We start from the raw sequence: 26,843 nt of genomic DNA, 5'->3' as shown, positions 1-26,843 counted from the left end.
TTCCCCCATCCCATCCCCTGATTCCCACTGGAGCCTGGGAGCTCTAAGTTGCCACCAACATTTGATCTGTGGCTGGGTCTCTCTCAACTCAGTGGGACAGGAATTGATGAAAACGAGAGCTTGCTGAGAGGCCCACCTCTTGAAATCTACATGTTGACAAATATCCGGCCAGCCCACACCCACCTTGGCCTTGAAAGACAGACCTTCAGGCCCTGGTAACCCTCCAGGTCAGGGACCCACATCAGACCTGGGCTGGAGGCTTTGCCTACAGCTGGCTTTCAGGGAAGGCGGGAAGGTTGTGTGTAAGGCATTTCCCCATCTCCAGATTGAGTCACATCCACCCACAGCTCCTTATAAAGGTCCCTGCACCCTCCAGCCACCAGCTCTATTTGGCTCCTGGTGCCTCCCCTTCTCAGCATGGCGCTGCCCTGGGCCCTCGCCGTCCTGAGCCTCCTTCCTCTGCTGGACGCCCAGAGTCTGGCGTGTGCCAAGTTCAGGGCAGCGCCTCTCACCGATGCCACCCTGGACCGGGTGAGTGCTGGGCCCGTGGGCGGCTGCCTCCCTCTCTGGGCTTCCCTTTCCCCTGTTGGCTTGTGCTCAGCATCCTCTCCTGACTCTGCCCTTTCTCTCCTGGTCCTGGGGTGAAATTCTGAGCAGCCTCCGGAGGCATTCCTCAGCCTCCAAACTCAGAAGCCTCGCTGCCAGGTCCCTCAGCAGGGACAGTTCTGTCCTGGGCAAGGAGTGGCCGCCCGGGGCAGGGGGCAGGGAGACCCCTGATGCTCAGCGTGAGCTCCTGCCCGGCCCCTCCTCACCTGGGCCCCAGTCCCCTGTTTGCAACCTGAAGGAGAGTTCTGCAGAGTCATGGCCCAGTGGCGCATCGGGGATCCTGCTCCCAGCCTCCATCACCTGCTCCTGGCTTCTCCCCAGCTCTCTGGCAAGTGGTTCTATATCGCGACAGCCTCCCGCAACCCTGAGTATAGTGAGGTGGCTCAGCTGCTCCAGGCGGCCTTCTTCTACTTAACGCCCAACTCCGCGGAGGACACGATACAGCTCAGAGAGTACCCGACCATGTGAGACCAACACGCTCAGCCCCAGCCCCCGCTTCTGGCTTCTACCCCTAGCTGCCAGGACACCATGACCAACACCCTCCCCCTTCCTGGCCTCGGCCTTCCCATCCGTGGAATGGGGAGGGCTGACTCCAACCCCACCTGACCCCTGCCCTGGATGACTGTGATGGGTGATGTTCCACTTCTCCTGGACCGACTTACTGTTTTCTCTCGCTTCTGTCGGGCTTTAGTGGGAACCAGTGCCTCTATGAACCCAGCATCTTGAATGTCCACCGGGAGAGTAGAACCATATCCAAAGGCCATGAAGGCAAGCCCTTGGGCACGGGGTTACTATGTGGAAGGGGAGGACGTGGATGGGCCAGCCTACAGAAAGGGGGCTGGGGCTAAAGCCATGGGGCTTTGGGCACAGAGGATGCAGCACCCTCCCATTTCTTCAGATCAGACGAGGAAACAGAAAAATAGAGATGTCAAGTAGTTTCCCCAGGTCACACAGCTTGCAATGAGAACTCAGATTCAAACCCAAGGCTGGCTCAGTCCCGCCTCTCTCGACTACTCTTCATCCTCTGCGAGCTGAGGGTGGCAGCCTGTGTGCTGTGCAGGCAGTGACCTCACCCACGTCCCCACCATCACCGCAGAGAGGGCACATAATAGGAGCACACAAATGCCAATGGACTTGAACCGACAGCAGGTAGCAGTCTGAGTCTCCTCACGGGGCCTCACTTCCCTCATCTGCAAAACAGGGAGAAAGGCTCCTCTGATTCCACACGAGTGACGTGCTCCGTGCAGGCCTGGCACGCAGTAGGAGCTGGGACAGGGGCCTAAGTGAACCCTTGGCCTTCCCCGATCGGCTGTGTGGCCCTGGGCACATGAGTGTCCTCGCCTGTGAGATGGGAACCACGGTGCCATGCCAGTGGTCTCACCAGAGGCTTCCTCCTCCAGAGACTGGCAGAGAACATGTTGGTAACGTGATCCTCACTGAGGACCCCAGGACCTTCATGCTTCTCTACTTCCCGGATGATGAGAATAACATGGCGCTGTCCTTCTATGGTAGGGACCCCTCGCCCTGCCACCCCACCTAGTCCTTACCCCGGGACCACCCATTCCAGGGTCTGGGATCCCAGAACCCCAGCCTTCTCTGGCCTCCAGCCTGGGCCTCCCAGCATCCTCACCCAGCCCCCTTGCTCCTTCCTGCAGCTGACAAGCCGGAGGTGACCCAGGAGCAACTGAGTGAGTTCTATGAAGCCATCAAGTGCAAGGGCCTGGACAAGTTGGAAATCATCTACATTGATCAGAAAAAGGTGAATGCACGGGGGCTGGGCAGTGCCCACCCCAAGGGTGGTCCCGTCTTGCACAGCCCCAGAGGCCCAGAGAGGGAAAGCTGCCAGTCTAGGCTGCACAGCGAGGCAGGATATCCTACTTTGAAGCACCCGCCTCACCGCGGGGACAGCTGAGTTTCCCAGAGGCCCACGGGGGTAGACGAAAGCCCAGGAGGAGAAGTCACTGGAAAGCAGGGAGGACGCCAGGGCAGGTGGGGGGACTGGAAAGACTGACAGAGGGTGACAGCAGTCCGAGGTGTGGCGGTGGGAACACGGGAAAGAGACACACGGGGCATTAGCATTTACAACTGCCTGCCGCACCCCAGGCTTCTAATCCGCATGAGGGGAGCTGGGGTGTGGTTCAGTGTCCCCCAGGCTGCACAGGGCCAGGAGCAGCGTCCCGATTGTTGCTCTGACTGGGAATTCCCTTGAGAGCATCTCCTGAATCCTTTCCCTAAACCTGCATAAATGAAAGCTTTACTTGGTCCTGTCCTAGGAGACAATATCTGAGATCCCAGAGTGGACGAGCGGGGTACACGTTTGTGGGTGTAGATGACACACTTCCATGATCATTCACATAAAACGTCTCCATCGGTTTGTCCCCTGAGGTCACCTCCTGTGACCACCAGTGGCACAAATCCTCCCTCACCCCCGGGACCCCTGGGAAAGGGCTGAGGAGCACAGGCACTGGGGTGGCTCCCCGGCCTGCTGCCTGCCCCCCATCTCCCGACTGGGGGACCTCGGGGACCACACGGCGGCCCTGAGCTCAGTGGCACCATCTGCAGACGGGGGTGAGGGATCCAGAGGGTCAGTGCGCGGGCTTGGCGGGTCATAAGGGCTCAGGAAACGCCAGCTCTTCTTAGGGGTGTGAGGCCCCTTTTTACAGGAAGACAAGCTGAGGCTCAGAGAGGGAAAGTGACGCGCCCAAGGTCACCCAGCTGGGAAGCGGCAGAGCCGGGCCGGAGCCACAGTCCACAGGCCACTCCATCTTCCCCCCGGGGACCCCCTGTCCTCCCGTCACTATGCTCTCCTCTCCCCGTCGTCCAGGATCAGTGTGGGCCGCTGGAGAAGCAGCACGAGGAGGAAAGGAAGAAGACAAATGAGGAGCCCCAGGAGGACGCGGAACAGGGTTAGGACCGTGGGGACGTTGGGGCACCCTCACGCTGCCCACCCTTGGTACCTCTGTCCTGTGCCTCAGGTGCACCAATAAAGCGTCTGCATTTGGGACGGGCAGTTGTCATTTACTCATTCATTCACTCACTCACTCACGTTGAAGCCTGCCCTGAGCTGAGCCCTGGCTCACCCCTGGATAAGACCCTGCCCCCGGTTGGAAGAGCCCCGCTGGACCCCTAGCACATGTGCCAGGAGAGACGACCACGTACACGGAGGGCTGTGGGAGCCCAGTACGGGGGTGGTTCCTTCTGTAGCGGGGATGTCTGGGCAGGCTGCCTGGAAGGGCATCTGAACCAGTCCAGAAAGATCAGGAACTTGATACTGCCTGCTGTTCCTGCTGCAGGCCAAGGATCTGAGAGCACACGTTTGAGGGACATTGAGGCAGAGGACCCCAAGAAGGAGTTCAGGTGGAAAAGGGGCAGGGAGGACTCGTGCGTGTGGCACCAAGCACGAGGGACCCCACTGCAGACACCACCCTGGCCGTCTGGGGAGGCGAGCAGGGAGGGGCCGCACTGGAGGCAGGAACCCCAGGGGAGGCTGCTGTGAGCATCTTGGCAAGAGGCGGGGGCCTGGGCCAGGGCAGGGCCGACACGGGGGCTTGGGGCCTAGGCCCGAGGGGCCGTGTGTCTCCATGACGTGTCCTCAGGGGCCCACCTGACACCCAGAAGGAGGATGAGACACCTAGGGGCCAGGGTGGCCCCTCGACACCAGCCCCCGTGCACGTGTGTTTGGAGCCCTCGAGATGGGGCCACGCGTGAGGCAGGCCCACCTCGTGGCATCAAGAGAACTGAGGAGCACCCGAACAGGAGTCCAGCAGGGAAGGCCAGCCTCCTTCTAGACCTGAGGGCCTCCTGTTTACGGCCACGTGAGGGAACGGGCACCACTCAGGCGGCAGGAGAGCCGGGGCTGATTTTTTCAGGCAGTTCCGCCTGTGAGGGCCTAAGCCATCGAGAGGGACAGGACCCTCACCCCGCCCTGATGCCCGTCCTGGGCTCACACGCCAACGCCCGCCAAAGAGCGGCCTCCACACACCCAAGACTGCAGCATCCTTTCTCGAAGCTAGAGTCACCGCTGTGCCTGGGGCCCCGCCTCAGGCTCCCCCTTCCCATCCTGACGTTCTCAGAACAGCCTCCTGGCCCCCAGAAGGGTGTGGACCAGAGGCTCAGAGCCTGGAAGGAATCTTCCCACCTCAGTGTCAGCTTCAGCAAGAGGCTATTTTCAACCCGACTGAGAAGGCCCAGCTGAAGAATGACACAGAAATGGGTCCTGGTGGGCAGGGAGGGGCAAGTCAGCCGGGAGGTGGGGAAGATGGGAGAAAAAGTCAAGGGAAGAAGAAGGAGGAGTTGGGGAGAAAACAATCAAGGAAATTTAGGAAGAAAAAACAGTAACCAAGGATATGGACACGGAGGCAGACCATCGTGAGTGCGGGCAGAGAGCCCCCCGGAACCTCAGTCTCCTCATCAATACAATGAGGACACAGTGGGAGCCTGGAGGGTGGTGTGTGCACTGTGAGGGGACGCCACGCCGAGTACTCAGCTCCAGGATGGGCATCTGGTTGGCGCTCAGTGAATGGCAGCTGTGGGTGCTGTTTGCTACTAAAAGGAGCACTGGAGAGAGAGTCCAGGCTCGTGCTTTTGCAGACGCCAATCTGCCGTGTGTCTCAAACCATCTCTGGCTACAACAAAAGGCACTTGCTGACATGGCCTCTCCTGGGAGCCCCCTCCAGTCGAAAGGTTCACAGTTCTGAGACAGGCAGAGGGGAAAGTGGGAGACACAGACGCCACCAGAGGGAGGCAGGCAGAGTCTGGAAATGTGTCCCCAGCAGGTTCCCTGTGGGAGGCTCGGTGTCCAATCCTTCCCCCCACACTTGACTTTAGAGACACAAGTTGAGGACACACACCACAGACGGGGTGGCTTTGGGAACATATTTGACCTTCTTTTCTTTTTTTTTTTGAGATCAATATTCATTGTTCTTCATTTACCTCATAACGAAAATAGATTTTTAAATGCCTCAAATATACAAATATCATCGCTGCACACACATTCCGGAAAAGCTGAGGTACGCGCTGCTACAGGGTGGAGGCAGGAGATAGCCCGGCCTCATGGCCACAGACCGGGTCCTGGCGGGTAGCCGGCCACTAGCCAGACTCCACAGGGATCCAGGGAGAGAGTGGGGTCTCGGATGAGGGACTGAGGGACGTGGGGGACGGCTTCCCGGGCCCACTGTGGGGGTCTCCATCCCAGCAGGCCCAGGGGAAAGCTCTCCCACCAGGGAGAAGCTGGGTGCACGGCACCCTGGGGGCGACATCCTAAGACGTCCTCATGGTCTCAACGTGCCCCACGGACTCCAGTCACCAGGAGAAAGGGTCCAGCCACGGCCTTCCCAGAGACGGCTCCTCCGGAGCGGCTGTCACAGGCGGTGGACAGGTTTGCTCCAGAGACCCTGGCCCTGTCCCTTCTTCTCTGGCCTCCTATAGAGGGTCCAAGACCAGGAGCACTCCTCAGTTTAAAAAACTCTCTGTCTCTCTGCATATAAAATCCATATTATTAGCTGGAGGTGGACACGCGCAGGACGAGGAGACTCCACAGGCTGCATCTGGACAGAAGGCGGCCTCGGTCCCTGCCCCTCTCCCAGGGGCTGTGCCCTGGGCAGCGACATCTCCTGATGACCAGGCCGACGCCCCCTCTGGTTGGGAACACCGAGACGGAGCAGGCAGACCCTGGTCTGGAGGGGACCTCCTCTGAGGGTCCACAGGGCCTTTAGGAGGGCACAGATGACTCCTGGCCGGGGGACAGCAGCAAGCAGCCTGCCCACTGCCTGCCCTGTCTGTGTGCCCCGAGAGAGGTCAGAAGAGGCAGGAGCCCCGCAGGCCGGGGGCCTGCCGCAGGTCGGCACACAGGGAGCGGCTCATCTCCCGCGTGGTGGCGCGGACACTCTCGGCAGCCTGCACGGCTCGGCTCAGGGCCTTGTGCAGTTCCTCCAGGTCCTCCAAGTCCAGCCGGATGGAGGGCCGGTGGCACCGGGCCTGCTGGGGTGAGGCTGTAGGGGGCCCCTCCGCAGGGGGATGGGCTGAGGTAGGTCCTGGAGACGTGTAGAACCTGAGGAGAGAGGGGACGGCCATCATCAGTCCCGAGGGCGGGTGGAGCCAGGGACATGGGTGTGGAATCTTCACTCAGCTGAGAGGCAGAAACCACTTTGTAGGTGGGAGTCCTCATGGGGGACTGGAGGATGATGGTGCCTCGAGCCTCTGCTCCCAACCAGCGCCAGCCCTCACGGTGACTCTGGCCCCTCGCTGTCCCAGACACAGGCTTCTTTTGACCTGCCATTGAAGAGGACTCCCCACGCCTTCTTTCTACAGTGAGGAAAACTGAGGCACAGAATCAGTTGGTGACAGTTGGGACAGAAGACAGGTCTCCCAATTCCAGGGTTTAGGCTTTTTCCCTGCACAACCCTGTCATGTTGAAGCTGCTTTTACTCATTTGTCCTCTCACTCATGACAACATTGAGCAGCATCAGTATTCGCTGATGACAAAGCTGCCAGCAATGAGCACATGTGGCAAGGCCCTATAAACTCCACAAACATCTCACATGGTCCCTGCCACGTGTCTCATGTCCCCCTCATACAGCTGTGTATGATGGAGACTATGACCCATTCACAGATGGGGAAACTGAGGCTCAGAAGGAGGTGGGATGACTGAGGCCACAGCACTAAGAAGGGCCAGACAGGACTCCAGGGCAGCTCTGACTCTCCAGCCTGACACACTGCTGCCTCGACTGCTCATCTTTCTGGCCTGACTGATGCTCCATCCAGATCCATGAGCCTCACCATCATTGCTCCTCAAAACTGTCAGGTCGTCAAAGACAAGGGGGATCTAGAAACTGTCACAGCCCAGAGGAACCTAAGGGGACGTGATGACTACCTGTGTGTGGTGTCCTGACGGGATCCTGGACAGAAAAAGGGCTTCTGGAAAAACTAAAGAAACCTGAATAAACTATCGATTTTGGTTAATAATAAAGTATTAATATGGTTCAATAACTGTGCAAATGTCCCATATTAATGTCACATGTTAATAATAGGGGAAACTGTATGTGTGTGTAGGCATATGGGAACTCTCTGTACTATCTGCTCTATTTCTCTATAAATCTAAAACTGTTCTAAATATTAAAGCCTATTAGAGAAAGTGAGAGTGATGTCACCAACATGGAGGAGTGAGCTTTCCCTTTATCTCTCCCCCTTGAACTACAAATACATGGACATTCATTGATTAGCAGAGGATACCCACACAGCACATCAGCCTATCAGATCCGCGTAGCTATACCTCTGCGGGTGGATGGACCAACCCTGGAGAGGTGGTGGAGATAGGGGGGCAGTCTCCAGCCCCCAGGCAGCCTCTCGCGTGCGACTGCTCTCCTGGCTGGAGCACCCACAGCACCACTGCGGCCCCGAGGGTGGGAGCACGCCTCGGTGGGACTTTGGGAACGGGTGACAGCAGCCCTGAGCCCCTGCGTGATTGCTTTCCCATCTGGTGGGAGAGCCCACAGTGCCACCACAGCCCCTAGGGAGTGGCCCGGGCTCAGATCCAGTGGGGAGGCCCTGACCACCAAGCACAGGAGCTAGTGAGACCTAGGAGGTGGTGGCAGCGGATCTGCACGCCCGAGTGAAGGAGGTCCCTGGTGCTGCGAAGGCCCATAGTACAGCTGTGGCCCTGAAACAGAGAGTCTGTCTCAGCGGGACTGTAGGAGCAGGCGGCAGCAGCCCTAAACCCCTATGTGATCACTTTCCCAATGGGTGGGAGACCCCACAGGGAAACTGTGGTCCCAATGAGTGACCCAGGATCAGACCGACACAGCTGACAGGGATTGTCACTGGCTCAGAATATACAGTTCCTTCCCCCCGACACCCAGTGCTGGCAGGTGGACTCTGTGACCAGATAATACCACTATGTGAAGGCAGAAATCCACCCCATCAAGCAGTATGAAGAGGTATATTAATACTCGAGATGAGAAGGAAAAAGACAAACACCCAGAAATCAATCCTGAAGGTACAGAAATCTACAATCGAAATGATGGAGAATTCAAAATAGCTGTCATTAAAAAACTCAACGAGTTACAAGAGAACTCAGAACGACAGTTCAATGAAATCAGGAAAAAATTAATGAACAGAGGGAATTCTTCACAAAAGAGATTGAAATTATAAAGAAAAACCACTCAGAATTGTTGGAGATGAAAAGCATAATGAATGAGATAAAGAAAAATTTGGAGTCCTTAAATAACAGAGCTAATATTATGGAGGATAGAATTAGCAGTTTAGAGGAGGATAGAGATCTAAAAGTGCTTCAGATGGAGGAGGAGAGAGAACTGAGACTAAAAAGAAAAGAAGAAATTCTCTGAGAAATATCCGATTCAATTAGGAAATGCAACATAAGGATTATAGGTATGGCAGAGGGAGAAGGGAGAGAGAAAGGAGCACAGAGATTGTTCAAAGAAATAATAGCTGACAACTTCCCAAACCTCGAGAAGGAGCTGGAAAAATAACTGAAAGAAGCTAATAGAACTCCTAACTATATCAATGTAAAAAGACCTTCTCCAAGGCAAATATTAGTAAAACTGGCAAAAGTCAACAACAAAGAAAAAATATTAAGGGCAGCAAGGCAGAAGAAAATAACCTACAAAGGAACCCCCATCAGGTTTTCTTAACAGAAACCTTACAGGCTAGGACAGAATGGAATGATATATTCAAAATAATGAAAGACAAATTCCTTTGTCCAAGAATATTCTATCCAGCAAAAATATCCTTCAGATATGATGGAGAAATAAAACTTTCCCAAGATAAACAAAGCTGAAGGAGTTCATTGTCATAAGCCCCCCCATGACAAGACATGATCAAGAAGGCCCTCATACCAGAAAATAAAGAAAGGGGTTACAAAGCCTTGAGCAAGGAGATAAACTGGCAGACAAAATCAGAAAACTACAACTCTCTGTCGGAACAGATTAGCAAACAAATATAACATTAAAGATAAAGGGGAGGAAAACATCAAGAATAAATATAATCAGTTCATTTTAACAACAAACTCACAACACAAAATGGAATTAAGTTGTGACAACAATAACTTGGAATGGGAAGCGGAAAGGGATGGAACTTGCTTAGGCTAAAACGATAAGAGGCTCTCAGAAATGGACTATCTCATCTATGAGATCTTTTATACAAACCTCATGGTAACCACTAAAAAAAATCACAACAGAGACACAAATGATAAATAAAGAGAAAACTGAGAAAACCATCATAGAGAGTCACCAAACTGAATCGGCAGTCCAAAATACACAGGACAAGAAACAGGGAAATACAGAACAACTGGAAAAGTAGTGACAAAATGGCATCATGAAGCCCCTATATATCAATAATCACTCTAAATGTAAATTGATTGAATTCTCCAATCAAAAGACTGGAAAGAGTGGCTGGATGGATTAAGAAACGAGACCCAACAATATGATGTCTCTAGGAAACACATCTCAGCTCTAAAGAGAAACACAGGCTCAGAGTGAAGGGATGGAAGACGATACTCCAAGCTAATGACAAACAAAAGAAAGCAGGTGTTGCCATACTTATATCAGACTAGGTAGACTTCAAGATAAAAAGACAATGAGAGACAAAGAGGGGCAGCGTATAATGATAAAAAGGACACTCCACCTAGAAGACATTTATATGCACCCAAGACAGGAGCACCAAAGTACATAAAGCAACTATTAATGGACCTAAAAGGAGATAGTGACAGCAACACAATAATAGTAAGGGACCTTAACACCGCACCTACCTCAATGGGTAGATCATCCAGACAGAAAGTCAACAAGGAAACACTGGAATTAAATGAAAAACTAGACCAGATGGACTTAATATAGAACACTCCATCCAAAATCAGCAGAAAACACATTCTTCTCAAGTGCACATGGAACATTCTCAAGGATACATAGGGAAACAAAGCAAGCCTCCATAAATTTAAGGATATTGAAATCATCACAAGCATCTTTTCCAACCATAATGGTATGAAACTAGAATTCAATTACAAGGAAAAAGCTGGGAAAGTGAAAAAGATGTGGAGACTAAACAACATGTTAGTGAACAACCAACAGATCATCGAACAAATTAAATTAGAAATCAAAAATTGGAGACAGGTGCTGGCCTGGTGGCACAAGCAGTTAAGTGTGCCCGCTCTGCTATGGTGGCCTGGGGTTCGCCAGTTCGGATCCCAGGCAGGCACTGATGTACTGCTTGGCAAGCCATGCTGTGGCGGCGTCCCATATAAAGTGGAGGAAGATGGGCACAGATGTTAGCCCAGGGCCAGTCTTCCTCAGCAAAAAAAGAGGAGGATTGGCAGATGTTAGCACAGGGCTAAACTTCCTCACCAAAAAAAAATATCTGGAGACAAATGAAAAAGAAAATACACCATACCACCTTATATGAGATGCACAAAAGCAGTCCTAAGAGGGAAATACATAGCAATACAGATACACCTTAACAAGAAAAATCTCAAATAGGCAACCTTAAAGTATACGTAACAGGGGACCGGCACCGTGGCTTAGTGGTTAAGTGCACCGCTCCGCTACTGGCGGCCCAGTTTAGATCCCGGGCGCGCACCCACGCACTGCTTGCCCGGCCATGCTGAGGCCACGTCCCACATACAGCAACTAGAAGGATGTGCAGCTATGACATACAAATATCTACTGGGGCTTTGGGGAAAAAAAAAAAGGAGGAGGATTGGCAATAGATGTTAGCTCAGAGTCGGTCTTCCTCAGCAAAAAGAGGAGGATTAGCATGGATGTTAGCTCAGGGCTGATCTTCCTCACAAAAATAAATAAATAAATAAATAAAGTATACGTAACAGACCTAGAAAAAGACGAACAAAGCTAAAAAGTCAGCAGAAGGAGAAAAATAATAAAAATTAGAGCAGAAATAAATGTAATTCAAACAAAAACAAAAAACAAAAAAACAAAACATAACAGGAGAAAGGATCAGTGAAACTAAGAGCTTGCTGTTTGAGAAGATAAACAAAAGCGACAAACTCTTAGCCAGACTCACTAAGAAAAAAACAGAGAAGTCTCAAATAAATAAAATTAGGAATAAAAGAGGAAAAATTACAACACACACCACAGACATACACAAAGGATCATAAGAGAATACTATGAAAAACTATATGCCAACCAATTGGATAATCTAGAAGACATGGATTAATTCTTAGACTCACACACACTCCAAAAATTGAATCAAAAAGAACTAGAGAATCTGAAAAGACCAATCAAAAGTAAAGAGATTGAAACAGTAATCAAAAACCTACAAAAAAATAAAAGTCCAGGACCAGATGGCTTCTCTGGAGAATTTACCAAACATTCAAAGAAGATTTAATACCTATCCTTCTCCAATTGTTCCAAAAAACTGAAGAACATGGAATACTTCTGAATACATTTTACGAGGCCAACATCACCTTGATCCCAAAACCAGACAAGGACAACACAGAGAAGCAAAGTTACAGGCCAATATCGCTCATGAACATTGATGCAAAAATCCTCAAAAAATATTGCCTAACCGAATACAGTAATACATCAAAAGGATCATACACCACGATCAACTGCGATTTATACCAGAGACGCAGGGATGGTTCAACATCCACAAATCAATCAATGTGATAGACCACATTAACAAAATGAGGAATGAAAACCACATCATCTTCTCAAGGGATGCAGAGAAAACAACTGACAAGACCTAACATCCGTTCATCATAAAACTCTCAATAAAATGGATATAGAAGGAAAGCACCTCAACATAATAAAGGCCATATATGACAAACCCACAGCCAACATCATATTCAACCTGGAAAAACTGAAAGCCATCCCTCCGAAAACAGAGGTAGACAAGCGTGCCCACTCGCACCACTCTTATTTAACATAGTACTGGAGGTTTTTGCCAGAGCAATTAGGCAAGAAAAAGAAATAAAAGGTATCCAAACTGGCAAGGAATAAGTGAAACTCTCACTGTTTGCAGATGACATGATCTTATATATAGAAAACCCTAAAGAATCCGTTGGAAAACTATTAGAAATAATCAACAACTACAGCGAAGATGCAGGGTACAAAATCAACTTACAAAAATCAGTTGTGTTTCTATACACCAACAATGAACTAACAGAAAGAGAACTCAAGATTACAATCCCACTTACAATTACAACAGGAGAATCAAAGATCTAGGAATAAATTTAATCAAAGAGGTGAAAGACCTATACAATGAAAACTGTAAGACAGTATTGAAAGAAATCGATGAGGACATAAAGAAATGGAAAGATATCTCATGCACGTGGATTGGAAGAATAAAGTTTACATAGTTAAAATGTCCATATTACCTAAAGCAATCTACAGATTCAATGCAATCCCAATCAGAATCCCAACAACATTCTTCATGGAAATAGAACAAAGAATCTTAAAATTCACATGGGGCCACAAAGGACCCTGAATAGCTAAAGCAATGCTAAGAAAAAAGAAGAAAACTGAAGGCATCATCACGATCTCTGACTTCAAAATATACTACAAAGCTATAGTAATCAAAACAGCGTGGTACTGGCACAAAAACAGACACACAAATCAATGGAACAGAAATGAAAGCCCAGAAATAAAACCAGACATCTACGGACAGGTAAACTTCGACAAAGGGGCTAAGAACCTACAATGGAGAAAGGAAAGTCTTCACTAAATGGTGTTGGGAAAACTGGACAGCCACATGCAAAAGACAGAAAGTAGACCATGATCTTTCCCCATACACAGATTAATGCAAAATGAGTTAAAGACTTGAAGGTAAGACGTGAAAACATAAAACTCCCAGAAGAAAATATAGGCAGTACACTCTTTGACATCGGTCTTAGAAGGATCGTTTCAAATACCATGTCTACTCGGGCAAGGGAAACAAAAGAAAAAATACACAAACGGGACTTCATCAGACGAAAGAGCTTCTGCAAGGCAAAGGAAACCAGGAACAAAACGAAAAGACAACCCTCCAACTGGGACAAAATATTTGCAAATCACAGATACGACAAGAGGTTAATTTCCAAAATATCTAAAAACACATACAACTCAACAACAAAAGAACAAACAACATGATCAAAAAATCGGCAGAGGATATGAATAGACATTTGTCAACGAAGATATACAGATGGCCAACAGGCACATGAGAAGATGTTCAACATCACTAATCATCAGGGAAACGCACATCAAAACTACAATGAGATATCACCTTACACCCATTAGAATGGCTATAATCACCGAGACAAAAAATAACAGATGTTGGAGAGGACGTGGAGAGAAGGGAACCCTCATACACTGCTGGTGGGAATGTAAACTGGTGCAGCCTCTATGGAAAACAGTACGGAGATTTCTCAAAAATTAAAAATCGAAATAGCTATGACACAGCTGTCCCACTACTGGGTATTTATCCAAAGAGTGTGAAAACAGCAATTCAAAGAGACTTATGTACCCCCATGTTCATTGCAGCATTATTCACAATAGCCAAGACATGGAAGCAACCCAAGTGCCCATCGACTGATGAATAGGTAAAGAATACATGATGTATATATACAATGGAATATTATTCAGCCATAAAAAAAGGAGAAAATTGTCCATTTGCAACAACGGATGCATCGTTGCAATGGTTGGAACTTGAGGGTATTATATTAAGTGAAATAAGCCAGATAGAGAAAGACAAAGGCTGCATGATTTCACTCATATGTGGAAGATAAACAAACACATGGATAAAAAGAACAGATTAGTAGTTACCAGAGGGGGGGGGTTGGAGAGTGGGCATAAGTGTTAAAGGAGCACATCTGTATGGTGACTGATAAATGATAATGTACAACTGAAATTTCACAGTTATACACTATCATGACCTATATAAAACAAAAAGTGAGTGCACATTACTTGCTCACTGAGAGGACCCAGGAGGAAATGGAAGATGGAGGGTTCTGGATACCCCTGAGGCTGTAAGTTCCTAGAGGGCAGGGCCCTCTGCCAGGTTCCCTCACTGCTGGATCCCCAGGGCCCGGCACTCTCCCTGGTACACAGGGCGCATTCAGGGTTTGTTGAGAGACTACATGAGTGTCGGGCTTGTTCTGCACATGATACACAGACAGAGAGGCTGGGAGGGTCGGAAGAGAAGGTGCTTACACAGTGGCTGATGGATAAGGCACGACGGGAACCGAGGAGACATAGGCGAAGGTGGGAAGGGCTGGTGCAGAGGACGGGGCGGCCAGATACCACAGTCCGGGGGGTGGCCGGGGCGGCGATCCCACCTGCTGGCTTCTTTGCTTGGGGCTGGAAGTGGCAGGTGCGCGTCTCCTCATGGAGGCCTTTTCTGCCCCTGTCGGGGAGGGACACCACAGAGAGACCCAGTCTGACCCCCTGGGAGGATCTAGCAGAGAACAGAGGGCCCACCCAGCCCTGCTCCACAGACTGGACCCTGGGCTGCCGCACTGGGGGTGCCTTGATCTGGGAAAGTAACCTGCAGCCCAGTTTGCTCCGTCCCAGAGTGGGAGAGCAGCTGCCCTGGGTAATCCCACCCAGGGCCCTGCACCCCCATCCAGGAGAGATGGGGGCTGGCTGGGAGAGCAGATTGAGCCTGTGTCCTACCAGAGCTGGCTGAGTCCGGGCCATCCCCCTCTGGGGGGGACCCAACTCGACCACACAGCACACATCGCAGGGCTTCAGTGGGAGACGGTCCCGGTGGCTCCCTGGTGGTGGCGCCGCCTGGAAGAGGAGGAAGAGCCGTCAGGAGGGGATTCTATCTGAACCCCCAGGCCTGGAGCCCCCAGACAGGCCTCCCGCAGCATGGGGCTGCCCTCAGGAACCTCTGCCAAGGGGATGAGCTGCCTTCACCTGGCGATAACTGTATCCATGGCAACCGTGACAGTGAGTCAGCCTTAAAGGACCAGGCCCTCTGCTCAGGGCCTTCGTGCATCATTTTATCAGATCCAACAAGCCACTGGGCTGGCTATTCTCATCTCTCCCCTATTTTACAGATGGGGAAACTGAGGCTCCAAGAGGTGGATTAACTGGCCAAGGTAAAATGGGGGTGTGATGGGAGTTGCAGCCATCACCTCCAGGAAGCCCTCCCACACCCCAGGCTGAGTTCCGCGCTCCCCAGCCCCACCCTGTGCTCCCCCATCCCAGCTTAGATATGAAGCCTGAGGCTCAGAGAAGTTAAGGAACTTGTCTAGGGTCCCACAGCAAGTCAGTGGCAGCACGGGGACTAGAACCCGGTGCCCACATTCTCAGGTCACTGGTCTCCCCACTCCTCTTCCTGTAGGGTGGGGAAATGATGCAGAGTGGAGGGAGGATGGAGGGAGAGAAGACATAGTCACCGCTGCCCTCCCCCTGCTGCCTGGCACTCCCTATCAGGACCCTCAGGGTCTTCTTAAACCATGACCGTGGTTTCTCCACACAAAGTCAATGAGGGCGGGTTCAGTCAGCAGCCCCTGGAGCAGTAGGTGTGAGGGCGGGACACCCTGGAGGGCCGAGATGCCCAGAACAACCCCGTCCCCTTGTCTGTGCCCTGACCCCCCACACGGAGCTCGGGTCGGGCCCACGGCGGCTCAGCTGCCCCCTCTCCGAGAGAAGAAGCTCCCACCCCGCTGTCCTGGCCGCCTGTCCAGGGACCAGCCTTCACCTGCGTCCTGGGTCCTGACGGGCTGGCAGTGGGGACAGGAGGCTGTGCCACTGCCTCTGGGGACAGTCTTGGGGGTGAGAACATGGTACTCCTGGCCTGGGGAAGAAACCAGAACAGTCAGCGTGGGCTCCCTGGATGGATGTGGATCTGGGAGCTGTGAGTGTGATAGTCTCTCTCCTCCTCCTCCAGAGGGTGTCACAGGCTCTCTCTTTTATCTCCTGTGGGTGCGCACACATGATGTATGTGCGTAATATGTATGTATGTATAAGTGTGTAAGCACCTATACACACGTACGTAAAACATCTGTCCATTTATTGAAAGCTCTCTCAGGCTCCTGTGTCATCTCAGATCCTACTTAGGTGCCAGCTGCCTGGTTCCTGACACACAGATGCTATCAACAAACCCAGGCCGGGTCAGGATGGGAGCAGCCCAGGAGCACAGGATCAGCAATGACAGAGTGAAGCTCCTCCCCAGAGCCTGACCTGCGGGCTGGGATTGGAAGGGCTCGGGCCTGGGGTCAGCGGTGTTTCCTCCCTGTGCTCCCAGGGGCTGTGGAATGGGGATGGTCATGGTGCGGGGGTCACAGGCTTGTTGGGAGGACTGGACGGGGCCGCGTCCATGAGGCCTCTGCCCAGCCTGGCAGGTGTGAACGCTCGACGTGATTAGACCGTTGACAGACTCTTGGGTCCTCCCCCAGCCCCGCCGCCCCCCGCCTCGTCCATCCCTGGGTCTCAGACGAGACCTTCAGAGTCGCCAGATTGCTGGTTCTCTTTCCCTCCTGGGCCGTGGGGGGGTCCCACTCTGTGTGTGCACTGGGCCCCTCTTGCTTCCACCTCCTCGGCCTCTGTCGGCTCCACTGGGGCAGAGACGTGTCTCCTGTGGCCCCTTGTCCCCAGCCCCCAGCCCTATGGCTCTGAGGTTAACCCCCCACCCCCAGTGGGGTGTGGGGGGGAGCCGCGTCTGTAATTCACTTACTTACATGAAAACCTACACAGTTGCTGTCACTGCTTATGTGCTACTGTCTCCTCTGCTCTGCCCTCAGATTCATGAGAGGAGGGGCCGTATCCATATGTGTTTTAATGTTAAGCATTTTGAAATCCTACTGTGCGTCATCTGCAACGTGACTACGTGCAGGGTACCTGGTTCATGACCCAGGGCCTCTGTGGACTCAGACCTGAAGGTGGGCCAGGAGGAAACGATGCCGAGTTCCCCCTGCAGACCAGGTCCTGCCAGAGCAGGCGCTTTGTCAACCTGTTTGTGATTGACAGCCGAATGGGCTTCCCCAGAGCCAAGCATGGGTCCTGGGGAAGGGGAGGCATCGGAAACTGCTGAATGAATGCATGAATGGATGAATGAATGAACAAGGCACCGAGGTCCCCAGAGGCAATGCTCCCTGATATTTTTCGTATCACAGAACACAGAGAAAATGGTAGTATTTGACTGGCTGAATGGAAAAGGCTTCTCAGGACAGAGGAGACCACCCCGGGGACTGTGCCACCGCCGCCTTCCCCTCCCCACCTGTGTATTGGCCCCGGAAGGTGACGCGGTCTGGCTGTCTGGGGTTGCCCCCTCCTCTCACTCCGGCCCGAGCTGTCTGTGGGCTGTCGTTGGGGCTCCTGCTCTTCTCAGAGAACAGCCGGGGGGAGGTGGGCTCAGATTCCGAACCTGGGGTGGAAAGAGAGGAGCATCAGAGGGGCGGGGCTGGAGGTCCCCCAGCTTGGGCCTGGGCGTGTCTAATCAGACTGGCCCTCAGTGACCACAGAGGACACGTTCACCACGTTCACACCCCGACCTTGTCCTGAGCGCCAGTCTGGACACAGGGCGGCGCCGTCCAGGCACCCTCATGCCGACCCCAGGAGGGGTGCTGTTATTACCGCACTGCTAGCTGTCCCTCAACTGCACAGAGCAGGGAAGCAACCCGGCCAGGTCACAGGGCCCGGAAGGAGGGCTCTGGGGCTGGACCCCGGGCCCCGAGTCCAGAGCGGTGTCCTGCAGGCGTGTCCTCTGTGCTCTCAGGCTTGGGGTCCCTAACTGCAGAGCGTGGACAGCAGGACCCATCGTGCAGAGGAGATTCAGCAGGACGAGGTACACGCAAAGTCCTCACAGACACTGACTGTTATACAGAGCACCACGACTGCCTCCAGCAGACCCGGGAGCCTTCTCCAACTTTCCTCCAAGGCTGCTGTCGTGGTCCCGACCACTGAGCCAACGTGCCCAAACTGTGGCCTCCAGAAAGCAGCCCTGGCAGGTGATCACTTACTCAGGAACAGTCGGGGCACCTCCCGAGGCACCGAGGAGGACCTGGCCCGCCGCCGTCTTGTAGGGACAGCTTGCTCGGCACCTCCAGGCTCAGCGGACAATCTCTCTGTGGATTTGCTAGCAAATGGGAGAGAGAGAGGATGTCACTGGATGAGGTTTTATGCAGACTTTAAAGATGAGCAGCGAGAAGGCCCCCCAGAGAAATGCTTATACCACAATGGAAGGTGGAGAATACAGAATCTACACCAAAGACCCCAGAGTCGTAATCACAGAAAATGGCTCTGAGCTTCTCTGACCCTCAGTTTCCTCATCTGTCAAACTTACTGTTATATATTCTTTTATGCATCAAATATTACACACCAAAAATATGTCAGAGAGAATGAATGATGGAATGAATGAGTGAGAGAGGGGTGTGGCTGTGCTTGTACCCACATGAGAGAGCCCCAGAGGCCAGTCAAGTCTACCTTCGTCTGCTGCCAGCAGGGCACAGGGGAGGGAGTTTTGGGGTCACACACCTGCCATAGTGGGAGCTCCAGGGGGCAGAGGACTCTGCTGGCCGGTCCGGGGCCCGGGCGGGGCGGTCGGACGCAGACGCTGGGCACGTCGGGTTGCCCTGAGACGGCTGGTGCAGGCTGTCCTCCAGCCGCAGACGGAGCCTGGACACCTCCTCCTGCAGCTCCCGGATGGCCTGGCTGGGGCGGGGGTGGAGACAGCGACACAGAAGAGACACAAGGTGAACACAGCTGCCCCGGAGTGCAGCCTGGATGATCCGTCATTGTCCCTTTTAGAGGACACGGACCATATCTGCTGTCCATTGGTTCTAGAACCTCCTTGTGTGTCCACATTCCTTGCCTTATCTCCTGACCCCTCTCTGAGCTCATGTCCCTGCACACTGGGGGAGCAGAGCAGAACTTTCTTTGAGGTTTACCCAACCTAACACGCAGGGCCTCTGAGAAGCTGTTCTGAAACACCTGTGACAATTTCTCAAGACAGGATGAGGGTGCAGAGTAAGCAGGGCAGGGGCTCCAGTTCCACTTTCAAATGGGAATTCTGCCTCGGCCCCTGGGCTCCCTCCCCTCCTCCCGCTCTGTCTGTGGAAATCCTAGCGAACCCTCCAGGCCCGGTTCCTTCCTGCCCTGACTCAGCCCCGCCCTCCTGGGGTCCCCCAAACATTCCCAACGTTGTTCAAGCCCATCTCTCCACTCCTGGGAGAAGATACTGGTCCATCTGTCTCCCAACCAGACAGTGAGCCACGGGCAGGCGAGGAGCAGGCCCCCATCTCACACCCCGAGACCCTCACACCTCAGAGATGCTCAGGGAACGTTACTGAACGGACTCCAGGCTCCAAGAGGGAGCAGAGCCAAGGGCTGTCCATCGAGAGAGGACGAGATGACACAGGGTTCTTCCCATCACCACCTGAACGTGAGCAGGAGGGAAGATGCAGGGGGTCCTCTGCAAGACTGCTGTCATCCCCGTGGACCCCAAACACAGCCCACCTGTTATGGGACCTCAGTGAGCTGCCTGCATCTGGTGAGTAAATGCTGTTTGCGTTTCTCTCCACTGTCCCTGCATCTCCAGAGTCCTGTTCTGCGGGTGGTGCGGGCACTGTGGCAGACAATGCCCCCAGACACCCCTACACACAACCCCCCACACATGAGCGTCAGGGTCTGGGTTGGGCAGGGCTGTCCCCCTGCGATCCAGGCTCTCCATCTCCTCCTTGGGCAGTTGCTGGGGCGGGGCCCCCTCAGGGTGACTATTGCCTGGTGGCCCTCGACTCAGGGGTGAGTGTCCCCTGGCGTCACCTCCAGCTCTCAGACGAGTGACTAGAGGGAGCGGAGATCTCTCTCCGGCTGTGCCCCCGTGCAGTGTGCGTCCAGGGCAGTGGTTCCCCTCCATCCCCAGGGAGACGCCTGTGGGGGTTTCAAGGCCACTGTGAGGTGGGCTGAGGAGAGCCCCCTCACCAGGCAACCCCTGGGAAGAGGGCCCGGGCTCCGTGCTGCGTGCAGACCGGAGGGCAACTCTGGGTCCCTGTCTCAGGCCAAAGGCTGCTGAATGATGGCAGGGACTTGGGACACCCACGTGGGTGTCACCTGCCCTCTCTGGGTCATTTCTATCAGGATCTCAGTCTTCCTGACTTAATCTTTAGCGGTTGATTGACAGCTGGCACTTCAAATTCATCTTTCCCGCAAACTTACTCCCCTCCTGAGGTCCCCATCTCTGTATCAGCACCAACCTGTTGGCCAGCCAGAAATCTGAGTCATTCCAGACATTTCTCTTCCCTGAACACCCTGAAAGTTAACCAGCTCCCAAGTCGTGGGGGTCCAACACCTAAACATCTCTTCTTAGATGCATCCCCCACCCCCGACTGGCCCCATCATCTTTCCCGGGTGAGGCAGCCTCTCAGCAGCCTCTTGGCGTCTGTTCTCACCTCCTAGTGGGCAGAGAACTCTCTCTAGTGTAAACCCGGCCAGACCACTCCCCTGCTAAAATCCCCTTGCTCTCCTTGAATAGATCTGTTGCCTTCATGAATATGCAGTGAGCACCTTCTTGAGTCAAGCCACCATCCAAACCTCTAACCATGGTGTTGGAGGCCCTCCAAGATCTTCCCCAGGTCCCGCCATCTTCCTCTCTGCCTTTATTGCTCAACACCCACCACCTCACACTAGAGGATCCGGCTAGAATGAACGTTCGGCTCCTCAAAGGTGATGGGCACTCACTCACCTCTAGGCCTCTGCACATGCTGTTCCCTCTGCTGGGGATACTCTTCCATCTCTCTTCCTTCTGGTCTCTGCTGAGATACTACTTCCTCCAGGAAGCCCTCCCTGAAGGCTCTGCCTGGGCTAGATGCCCCCTCTCTGTGCTCCCACAGTCCTTCGAGTTTCTCCCACCACTGTATTTAGAGTGGGGGTGTGACCGCCTGTTGCTTTGTCCATCCTTCAAGATGGTGAGCCTTACGAGGCCAAGGACTGTCTTGTCCACTATTGTATTCCCACCGCCTGCTGTGTCATAGGCAGATAAGCCTCTAATTCCCAGGCTGAGGTCAGAGGAGACTGCAGGAGTATACCTACTAAACTCAGACCTGGAAGCTAAGTGCCGGCAGCTGGACCCAACTTTGCACACGGGTAACAGGACAGCCCCACGATCGCACAGGCCCAGGAGGCCTCGGAGTGACGACTCCAAGGCAGTCTTTCCAGTGCATTCTGGGACAGACACCCAATCCAGCAATGGCACATGATGGATGATTGGCCAAAAGCAACTCAGAGGAGAGGTAAGAGGCCTGACCAACCCATTTTCCCATTTCTGTTCAACCAGGCAAGGAGCAACTCTCTTAGTAGAAAAATTGTGCTGGGATTAAAAAGAAGAGAATTGAGAAACAGTCTCTTTTCAGTTCATACACTGAATGCATAAGCCGCAGAAAACATGTCCCTGGGAAGCGCAGATCTGTCTAGAAGGGAGATGTTGGGGGGCCAGGGAAAGAGGTCTCAGCAACAGGAAGGCGAACCTCTGCGTCATTCCCCACTGGCTGGAGAAGTGTCCTCTAAGTCTAGATCACTGAGGTCCCATGGAACAGCCCTGAGCTGGGAGGTGGGATAGCCCGGTCTGGCCCCAGCACAGCCACCACTGGCTGGACGTGAGAGCCGGGCGAGCCCCTGCTTCCCCCGGCATCGCTCTCCCGGCTCTGTGATGAGCTCAAATCCGTGGTACCCATGTCTCCAACTTACTCTCGCCCTGTCCTGGTGAGGAGGAGGGTGGAGGTGGTCTCTGTTGGTCCACGGGGCAGAACGGCAGCCGCAGGGGCCGGGGTAGGGGCTGGGCTGATGGTCGTGCTTGGGGGCAGTTGTTCAGAAACCCGCTTTCGCCCTCTCACCTCCGAACCCGGGACCGCTAGGGAGGCAGAAAGAGACGGAAGTGAGTTTACGCAGAGAGGACCCTGGAAGCGTGAACATTTGTGGGTGGAAGGGTGGCAGGCAAGAGGCGGTGCCCGGCTGAGGTCACAAATGAAGTTCCTCATGAGGTCAATGACCCACGGACCTCCAAACCAGAAGATGTGGTTTTTGCTGGGGGCTTGGGGTGCAAAGCTGGCCTACAGAGCTGCTTCTAATGAGAGCTCCCCCTACAGTCCACCATGTCTGCATCAGATCCAAGTCTTCAGGATCTTCCCCTGCAAAGAGCTCATGGTTCCTTCACGTGGGCCCCCCAGACTCTGTCAGGAATCACCATGTCCTTCTGGGACCGGCTTGGCAGCCTTTACCTCCCTCTGAAATTACAGACATACCCTCGTCTGTGTGCGTGTTTCTGGGGACAGTGTTTGAAACTTGAGCCTCTCAAAAGGATGGGCGACTGCAGGTCAAAACCACTAATCTAGCCTATGCATTAAAAACAATGAGCAATAGATAAAGGAACAAACTATTGATACATGGAACAATCCAGATGAATCTCCAGAGAATTATGCTGAGTGAAAAAGCCAATCCCAAAAGGTCATATATTATAAGATTCCATTTATATGACGTTCTTGAAATGACAAAATTATAGAAATGGAGAGCAGATTAGTGGTACCAGGAGCTAAGGTGGGGGTGGGACAGGAGGGAAGTGGGCGTGTCCATAAAAGGGCACCATGAGGGGTCCTGTGGTGGTGGCCTGTTGTGTATCTTGACCGAACCCATGTCAACATCTGGTGGTGACATCACATGGTAGTTTTGCAAGATGTTACCAGTGGGGGGAACTGGGTGAGGGGCCCACGGGATCTCTGTGGATTATTTCGAAACTACAACTGCATGTGAATCGATAATTAATTAAACTTTTAAAAATATTTTAAATGTTGAACCTTCAAAAGAGGCAAAGCGAATCTGAGGCCTCAGAAGTCAGAACAGTGGCCACCTTGGGGAGGGGAGGGAGAGGCTGGAAGGGGTGTGGGGTGGCGTCTGGGGTTCTGATCATGTTGAGTTTTTTGGTGTGTGTCCACTTTGCGAAAATTCATCAATTTATGTTCTTTCCTGTAAATTTGTTTTATTTCTTTTTATGGAAATAAATGCACTTTCAAAGGTAAAACCTAAATCATAGATTTTATAGACATGGAAAGCGTTCACAACACAATGTTTAGTGAAAAAAAGGAGATAATCAAACATTCACGTATAATATGGTCCCATTTCCGTTTTTTTTTTTTTTTTTTTTAAAGATTATTTTTTTTTTATTTTTTGCCCCCAAAGCCCCACTAGATAGTTGTATGTCATAGCTGCACACCCTTCTAGTTGCTGTATGTGGGACTCGGCCTCAGGATGGACAGAGAAGTGGTGCCTCGATGCGCACCCGGGATCCGAACCCGGGCCGCCAGCATGGCAGCGCGCGCACTTAACCACCAAGCCACAGGGCCGGCCCTTCCGTTTTAAGTGCTGTCAATAAACACATACACACTGGCATAGAGAACAGACCGCGGGTTCCACACTGAAACGTTAGCAGTGATGGTTTCCAGCGTATCTCTTTCTTTCATCCCCTTTTGTCTACCCTGTCTGTAATTTCAAATTTTCCTACGATGAACCTGTATGATATTTTGTGTCCTAAAGGGTAATGCAAGCTTTTTGTTGGTTTGATTTTTTGATCCATGCAATCCGGCCACCCCCGGGGTTCTGGCCACCCCAGCTGCACCTACTCACCCATCTCGGCGGCCCGCGCCCACTCCAGGCGGAAGCTGGGTGCCCTCTGCCGGAGACGACTGTCCTGGCCGGACGGGCGCCTCTGGGCTTGGCTCCCGGGTGTGCCGGACTCAGCGGCTCTTCTGGGGACCGGAGGACCCCTGGTCTGCGGGTGGGAGGCAGCATCCCGGGGCACAGACGCAGTGAAGGGCTGGGCTAATGGCCCTGGGGCGCTGGGGGACCAGGGAGGGAGAGACACGTTGAGGTCACCCCAAGAGAGGCCACGGCCTCTGAGCCCCTCCACACGCTACACCAATGAGCTCCCGACCTTTGGGATTTGGCACCCTGGCAGCAGGATGTTTCTGAGGGTGCACCCCCAGTATACATGCATTTCTTTATAAACTGCACAGCTCTACTCCCGCCCACCCACACGTGCAAAATTATGGAGCTCAATTATGTTTGTAGAAAACAGTCAGAGAAATAGAATTTCTAATCCTTTCTTCCTGTGCAGACCTGGGTTGCCAGGAGGGCCTCCTGAGGGGCCCGCACCCGGGCTTGGAGGCCGACACTCTACAGGGTGGCTCTATCACTTCACTCTTCATCCGCGTCCCCTCCTTTCTCTTTGGGTTCCAGCCCCAGTCTCCTCCAGGTAGCCACCCTGATTGCCCTTTACCCTTGTATCTGCTCACCTCACACCACCTCCCTATAGATCTTACTCATTCCCCATTCGCTCATTCATTTGCTCAACGAATATTTATTTCCCAGTCTGTTGCTAATTGGCTGAGTGACGCTGGGCAAGTCACTCTCCCTCTCTGAACCTCAGGTCCCCTCTATCAATAATATGGAGGCAAGGAACCATCGTTGGGGGATGAAATGAGGGTTTTGAGAATGCCCAGACCACCCACCCCCTGTCCTGGGCTCACAGGTACTTCAAACCCAGACTATCCCAGGGGGTGACACTGATGGGACAATGGTCAGGGTCCCCAGAATACCTGATGTGGGAGAGCCGGTGTTCCGGGGTCTGGGCGAGGGGTGACACTCTGCTGGTTTCTGAGCCCATGAAGCCACTGTCTGTCTCCGGGGATGCCATCCAGGGCTCCTGAAAGAGGCAGTGTCCCTTTAAGTCTGAGGAATGTGCCTGAGGCACACTGCGAAGCCTTCCAGATTCTGGCCTGGGCCTCACATTCCAGAGGCTCACAGGCGAGGAGGCTGGCCCAGCTCCCAACATCCGGGCCCAGAGCGGGAGGGTCCTCCGGGGCTCAGGCCCCAGCACGAGCACCGGGCCCACAGCAGGGACTCCACGCCTGAGAGGACCCTGTGGAAGTCTCGCTTCCCAAGGAGTGGGAGCCAGGGCCCTGGGGAGGGATCCTGAAGTAGGTTTCCTGAGCGGAGGAACAGAGGAGGAGGAGGAGGGAACAGTCCGGTCGTGGGAATGGGATTCTCTTTTCCCCTTCTTCTGGCTGGGCCTGGAATGCCATGGTCCTCTCTGACTGCAGAAACGCCAGGGACAATGAATTGAGAAAACAAAATCCATCAAACATGACACCTCCTACACACGGGGGTCTAACACAAGACATACAGAACACGAACAGAATGGCACAGGCGCCTGCCCTCAGTGTGTTCACGGTCTCGTGCAGATTCCTTACCATGGAATGTGCTCACAGGACCACAGGTGTGCATGTGTGTGTGTGTGTATGCACACATGCAGATACGTGCGCTATGGGAGGATCCGCAGCATAAGCCACATTTCCATAGTGATCTGTGACTTCTGCAACAGTTTCAAAATCGCTGCGCTGATGGCACAAACAGGGCATGGAGTCAAGGACTACCCGCTCCGGTTCAGAGGGCAATCAGAGAACTACAGGCAATGGGCTACAAGCTCTCAGAGGAGGAACAAGAGCTCCTGGCAGAGGGACGGGGTGGGGTGGGGGCAGCTACGGCAGACAGGCAGCACTGGGCATAAGCCCTGAGTGATGGGCAGGATTGTGACTGGCAGGGACGGAAGCAGGCATTCCAAGATGGAAAGGCATGTGCAAAGTCCCGGGGCCAGAAAGATCCAGGAGATCCAAGAGTGGCCCCGAGGCTCAGAGCCCATGCCCCTTGTGGACGCTCACCTCCAGGTGGGGCCCGCCCACTTGGTGCCGAGACTTCCGCGGAGGAAGGTGCTCCGAGACGCCACTTCCCTCTAGGCTGGTCAGACTGCTCTGGTGGGACTCCGCGGACTTGGTGCCCCGAGGGGGTGGTGGCCTGCTAGGGCCTGGAGGAGCCGCCTCGGCTTTGCCCAGGCCCTGCAGGTGCCCGTCTCTGGCCATGGATGCACGGAAGCCCGCTGGCTTCCCGGACACCATCTGCTCCACGGTCTCCCTGGCAGGGAAGGAGAGGCATGCCACCTCTGAGCCCGGGCATGACCACGTAGCCCTGTCCTGGGAGCCCAGCCGTCCAGGGCACAAGCTCCGTGGGCAGACACCCTGGGTGCCCACTCTGCTTCTGCCACCTTCTAGCTGTGTGACTTTGGGCAAGGCACCTCCCCTCTCTGAACCTTGCATTTCTCAACTGAAAAATGGGGATGCCAACAAAAGCCAGACAGTACACCACAGCGGAAATAGCGTGGGAACAAACGGCTGGAGCATCGCTTCCCAGGGTCCAGGCATCTACACACCACCTTCCCCATTTCAGCCATTTCTGTAAACTCCAATCTAC

General features: G+C 53.3%; 2 protein-coding genes across 4 annotated transcripts in view; one reads left to right on the top strand and one right to left on the bottom strand.

The window, feature by feature from the left end:
* The first annotated feature begins 415 nt into the window (after positions 1-415).
* Positions 416-3,606, top strand: LOC101387705 (alpha-1-acid glycoprotein-like). The gene is made up of 6 exons (XM_087419585.1): positions 416-531; positions 928-1,070; positions 1,298-1,365; positions 2,007-2,114; positions 2,262-2,365; positions 3,431-3,606. Exons 1-6 carry the CDS (start codon positions 418-420, stop codon positions 3,515-3,517), a joined length of 624 nt encoding a protein of 207 aa, XP_087275711.1. The 5' UTR covers positions 416-417; the 3' UTR covers positions 3,518-3,606.
* A 1,861-nt stretch (positions 3,607-5,467) lies between these two features.
* The window catches only part of AKNA (AT-hook transcription factor), a 56,996-nt gene continuing 35,620 nt past the window's right edge, over positions 5,468-26,843 (bottom strand). For all 3 annotated transcript variants that reach the window (XM_087419224.1, XM_087419223.1, XM_004423361.3), the window contains exons 12-22: positions 26,258-26,507; positions 25,136-25,242; positions 24,165-24,376; positions 22,236-22,398; positions 19,029-19,205; positions 18,515-18,630; positions 17,773-17,919; positions 16,255-16,350; positions 15,219-15,335; positions 14,757-14,949; positions 5,468-6,655 (exon numbers count right to left, since the gene is read on the bottom strand). In XM_087419224.1, coding sequence (XP_087275350.1) covers positions 6,403-6,655; positions 14,757-14,949; positions 15,219-15,335; positions 16,255-16,350; positions 17,773-17,919; positions 18,515-18,630; positions 19,029-19,205; positions 22,236-22,398; positions 24,165-24,376; positions 25,136-25,242; positions 26,258-26,507 — 1,831 coding nt within the window. In that variant the 3' untranslated portion in view covers positions 5,468-6,402. The remainder of the gene's footprint in view (positions 6,656-14,756; positions 14,950-15,218; positions 15,336-16,254; positions 16,351-17,772; positions 17,920-18,514; positions 18,631-19,028; positions 19,206-22,235; positions 22,399-24,164; positions 24,377-25,135; positions 25,243-26,257; positions 26,508-26,843) is intronic.

This window comes from Ceratotherium simum, chromosome 29 (assembly GCF_057802395.1).
Source record: "Ceratotherium simum simum isolate JZ-2026a chromosome 29, ASM5780239v1, whole genome shotgun sequence".
Lineage (NCBI taxonomy): Eukaryota > Metazoa > Chordata > Mammalia > Perissodactyla > Rhinocerotidae > Ceratotherium > Ceratotherium simum.
The sequence above is the reverse complement of the archived record's forward strand: the minus strand, read 5'-3'. Positions and strand labels throughout refer to the sequence as shown.

Excerpts from the sequence above, each read along its gene's own strand:
- LOC101387705 (XM_087419585.1), top strand. The coding sequence starts at position 418 with ATGGCGCTGCCCTGGGCCCTCGCCGTCCTGAGCCTCCTTCCTCTGCTG. Across the intron at positions 2,115-2,261 it reads CATGGCGCTGTCCTTCTATG|CTGACAAGCCGGAGGTGACC; the intron begins GTAGGGACCCCT and ends TCCTTCCTGCAG. Across the intron at positions 2,366-3,430 it reads TCTACATTGATCAGAAAAAG|GATCAGTGTGGGCCGCTGGA; the intron begins GTGAATGCACGG and ends CCCGTCGTCCAG.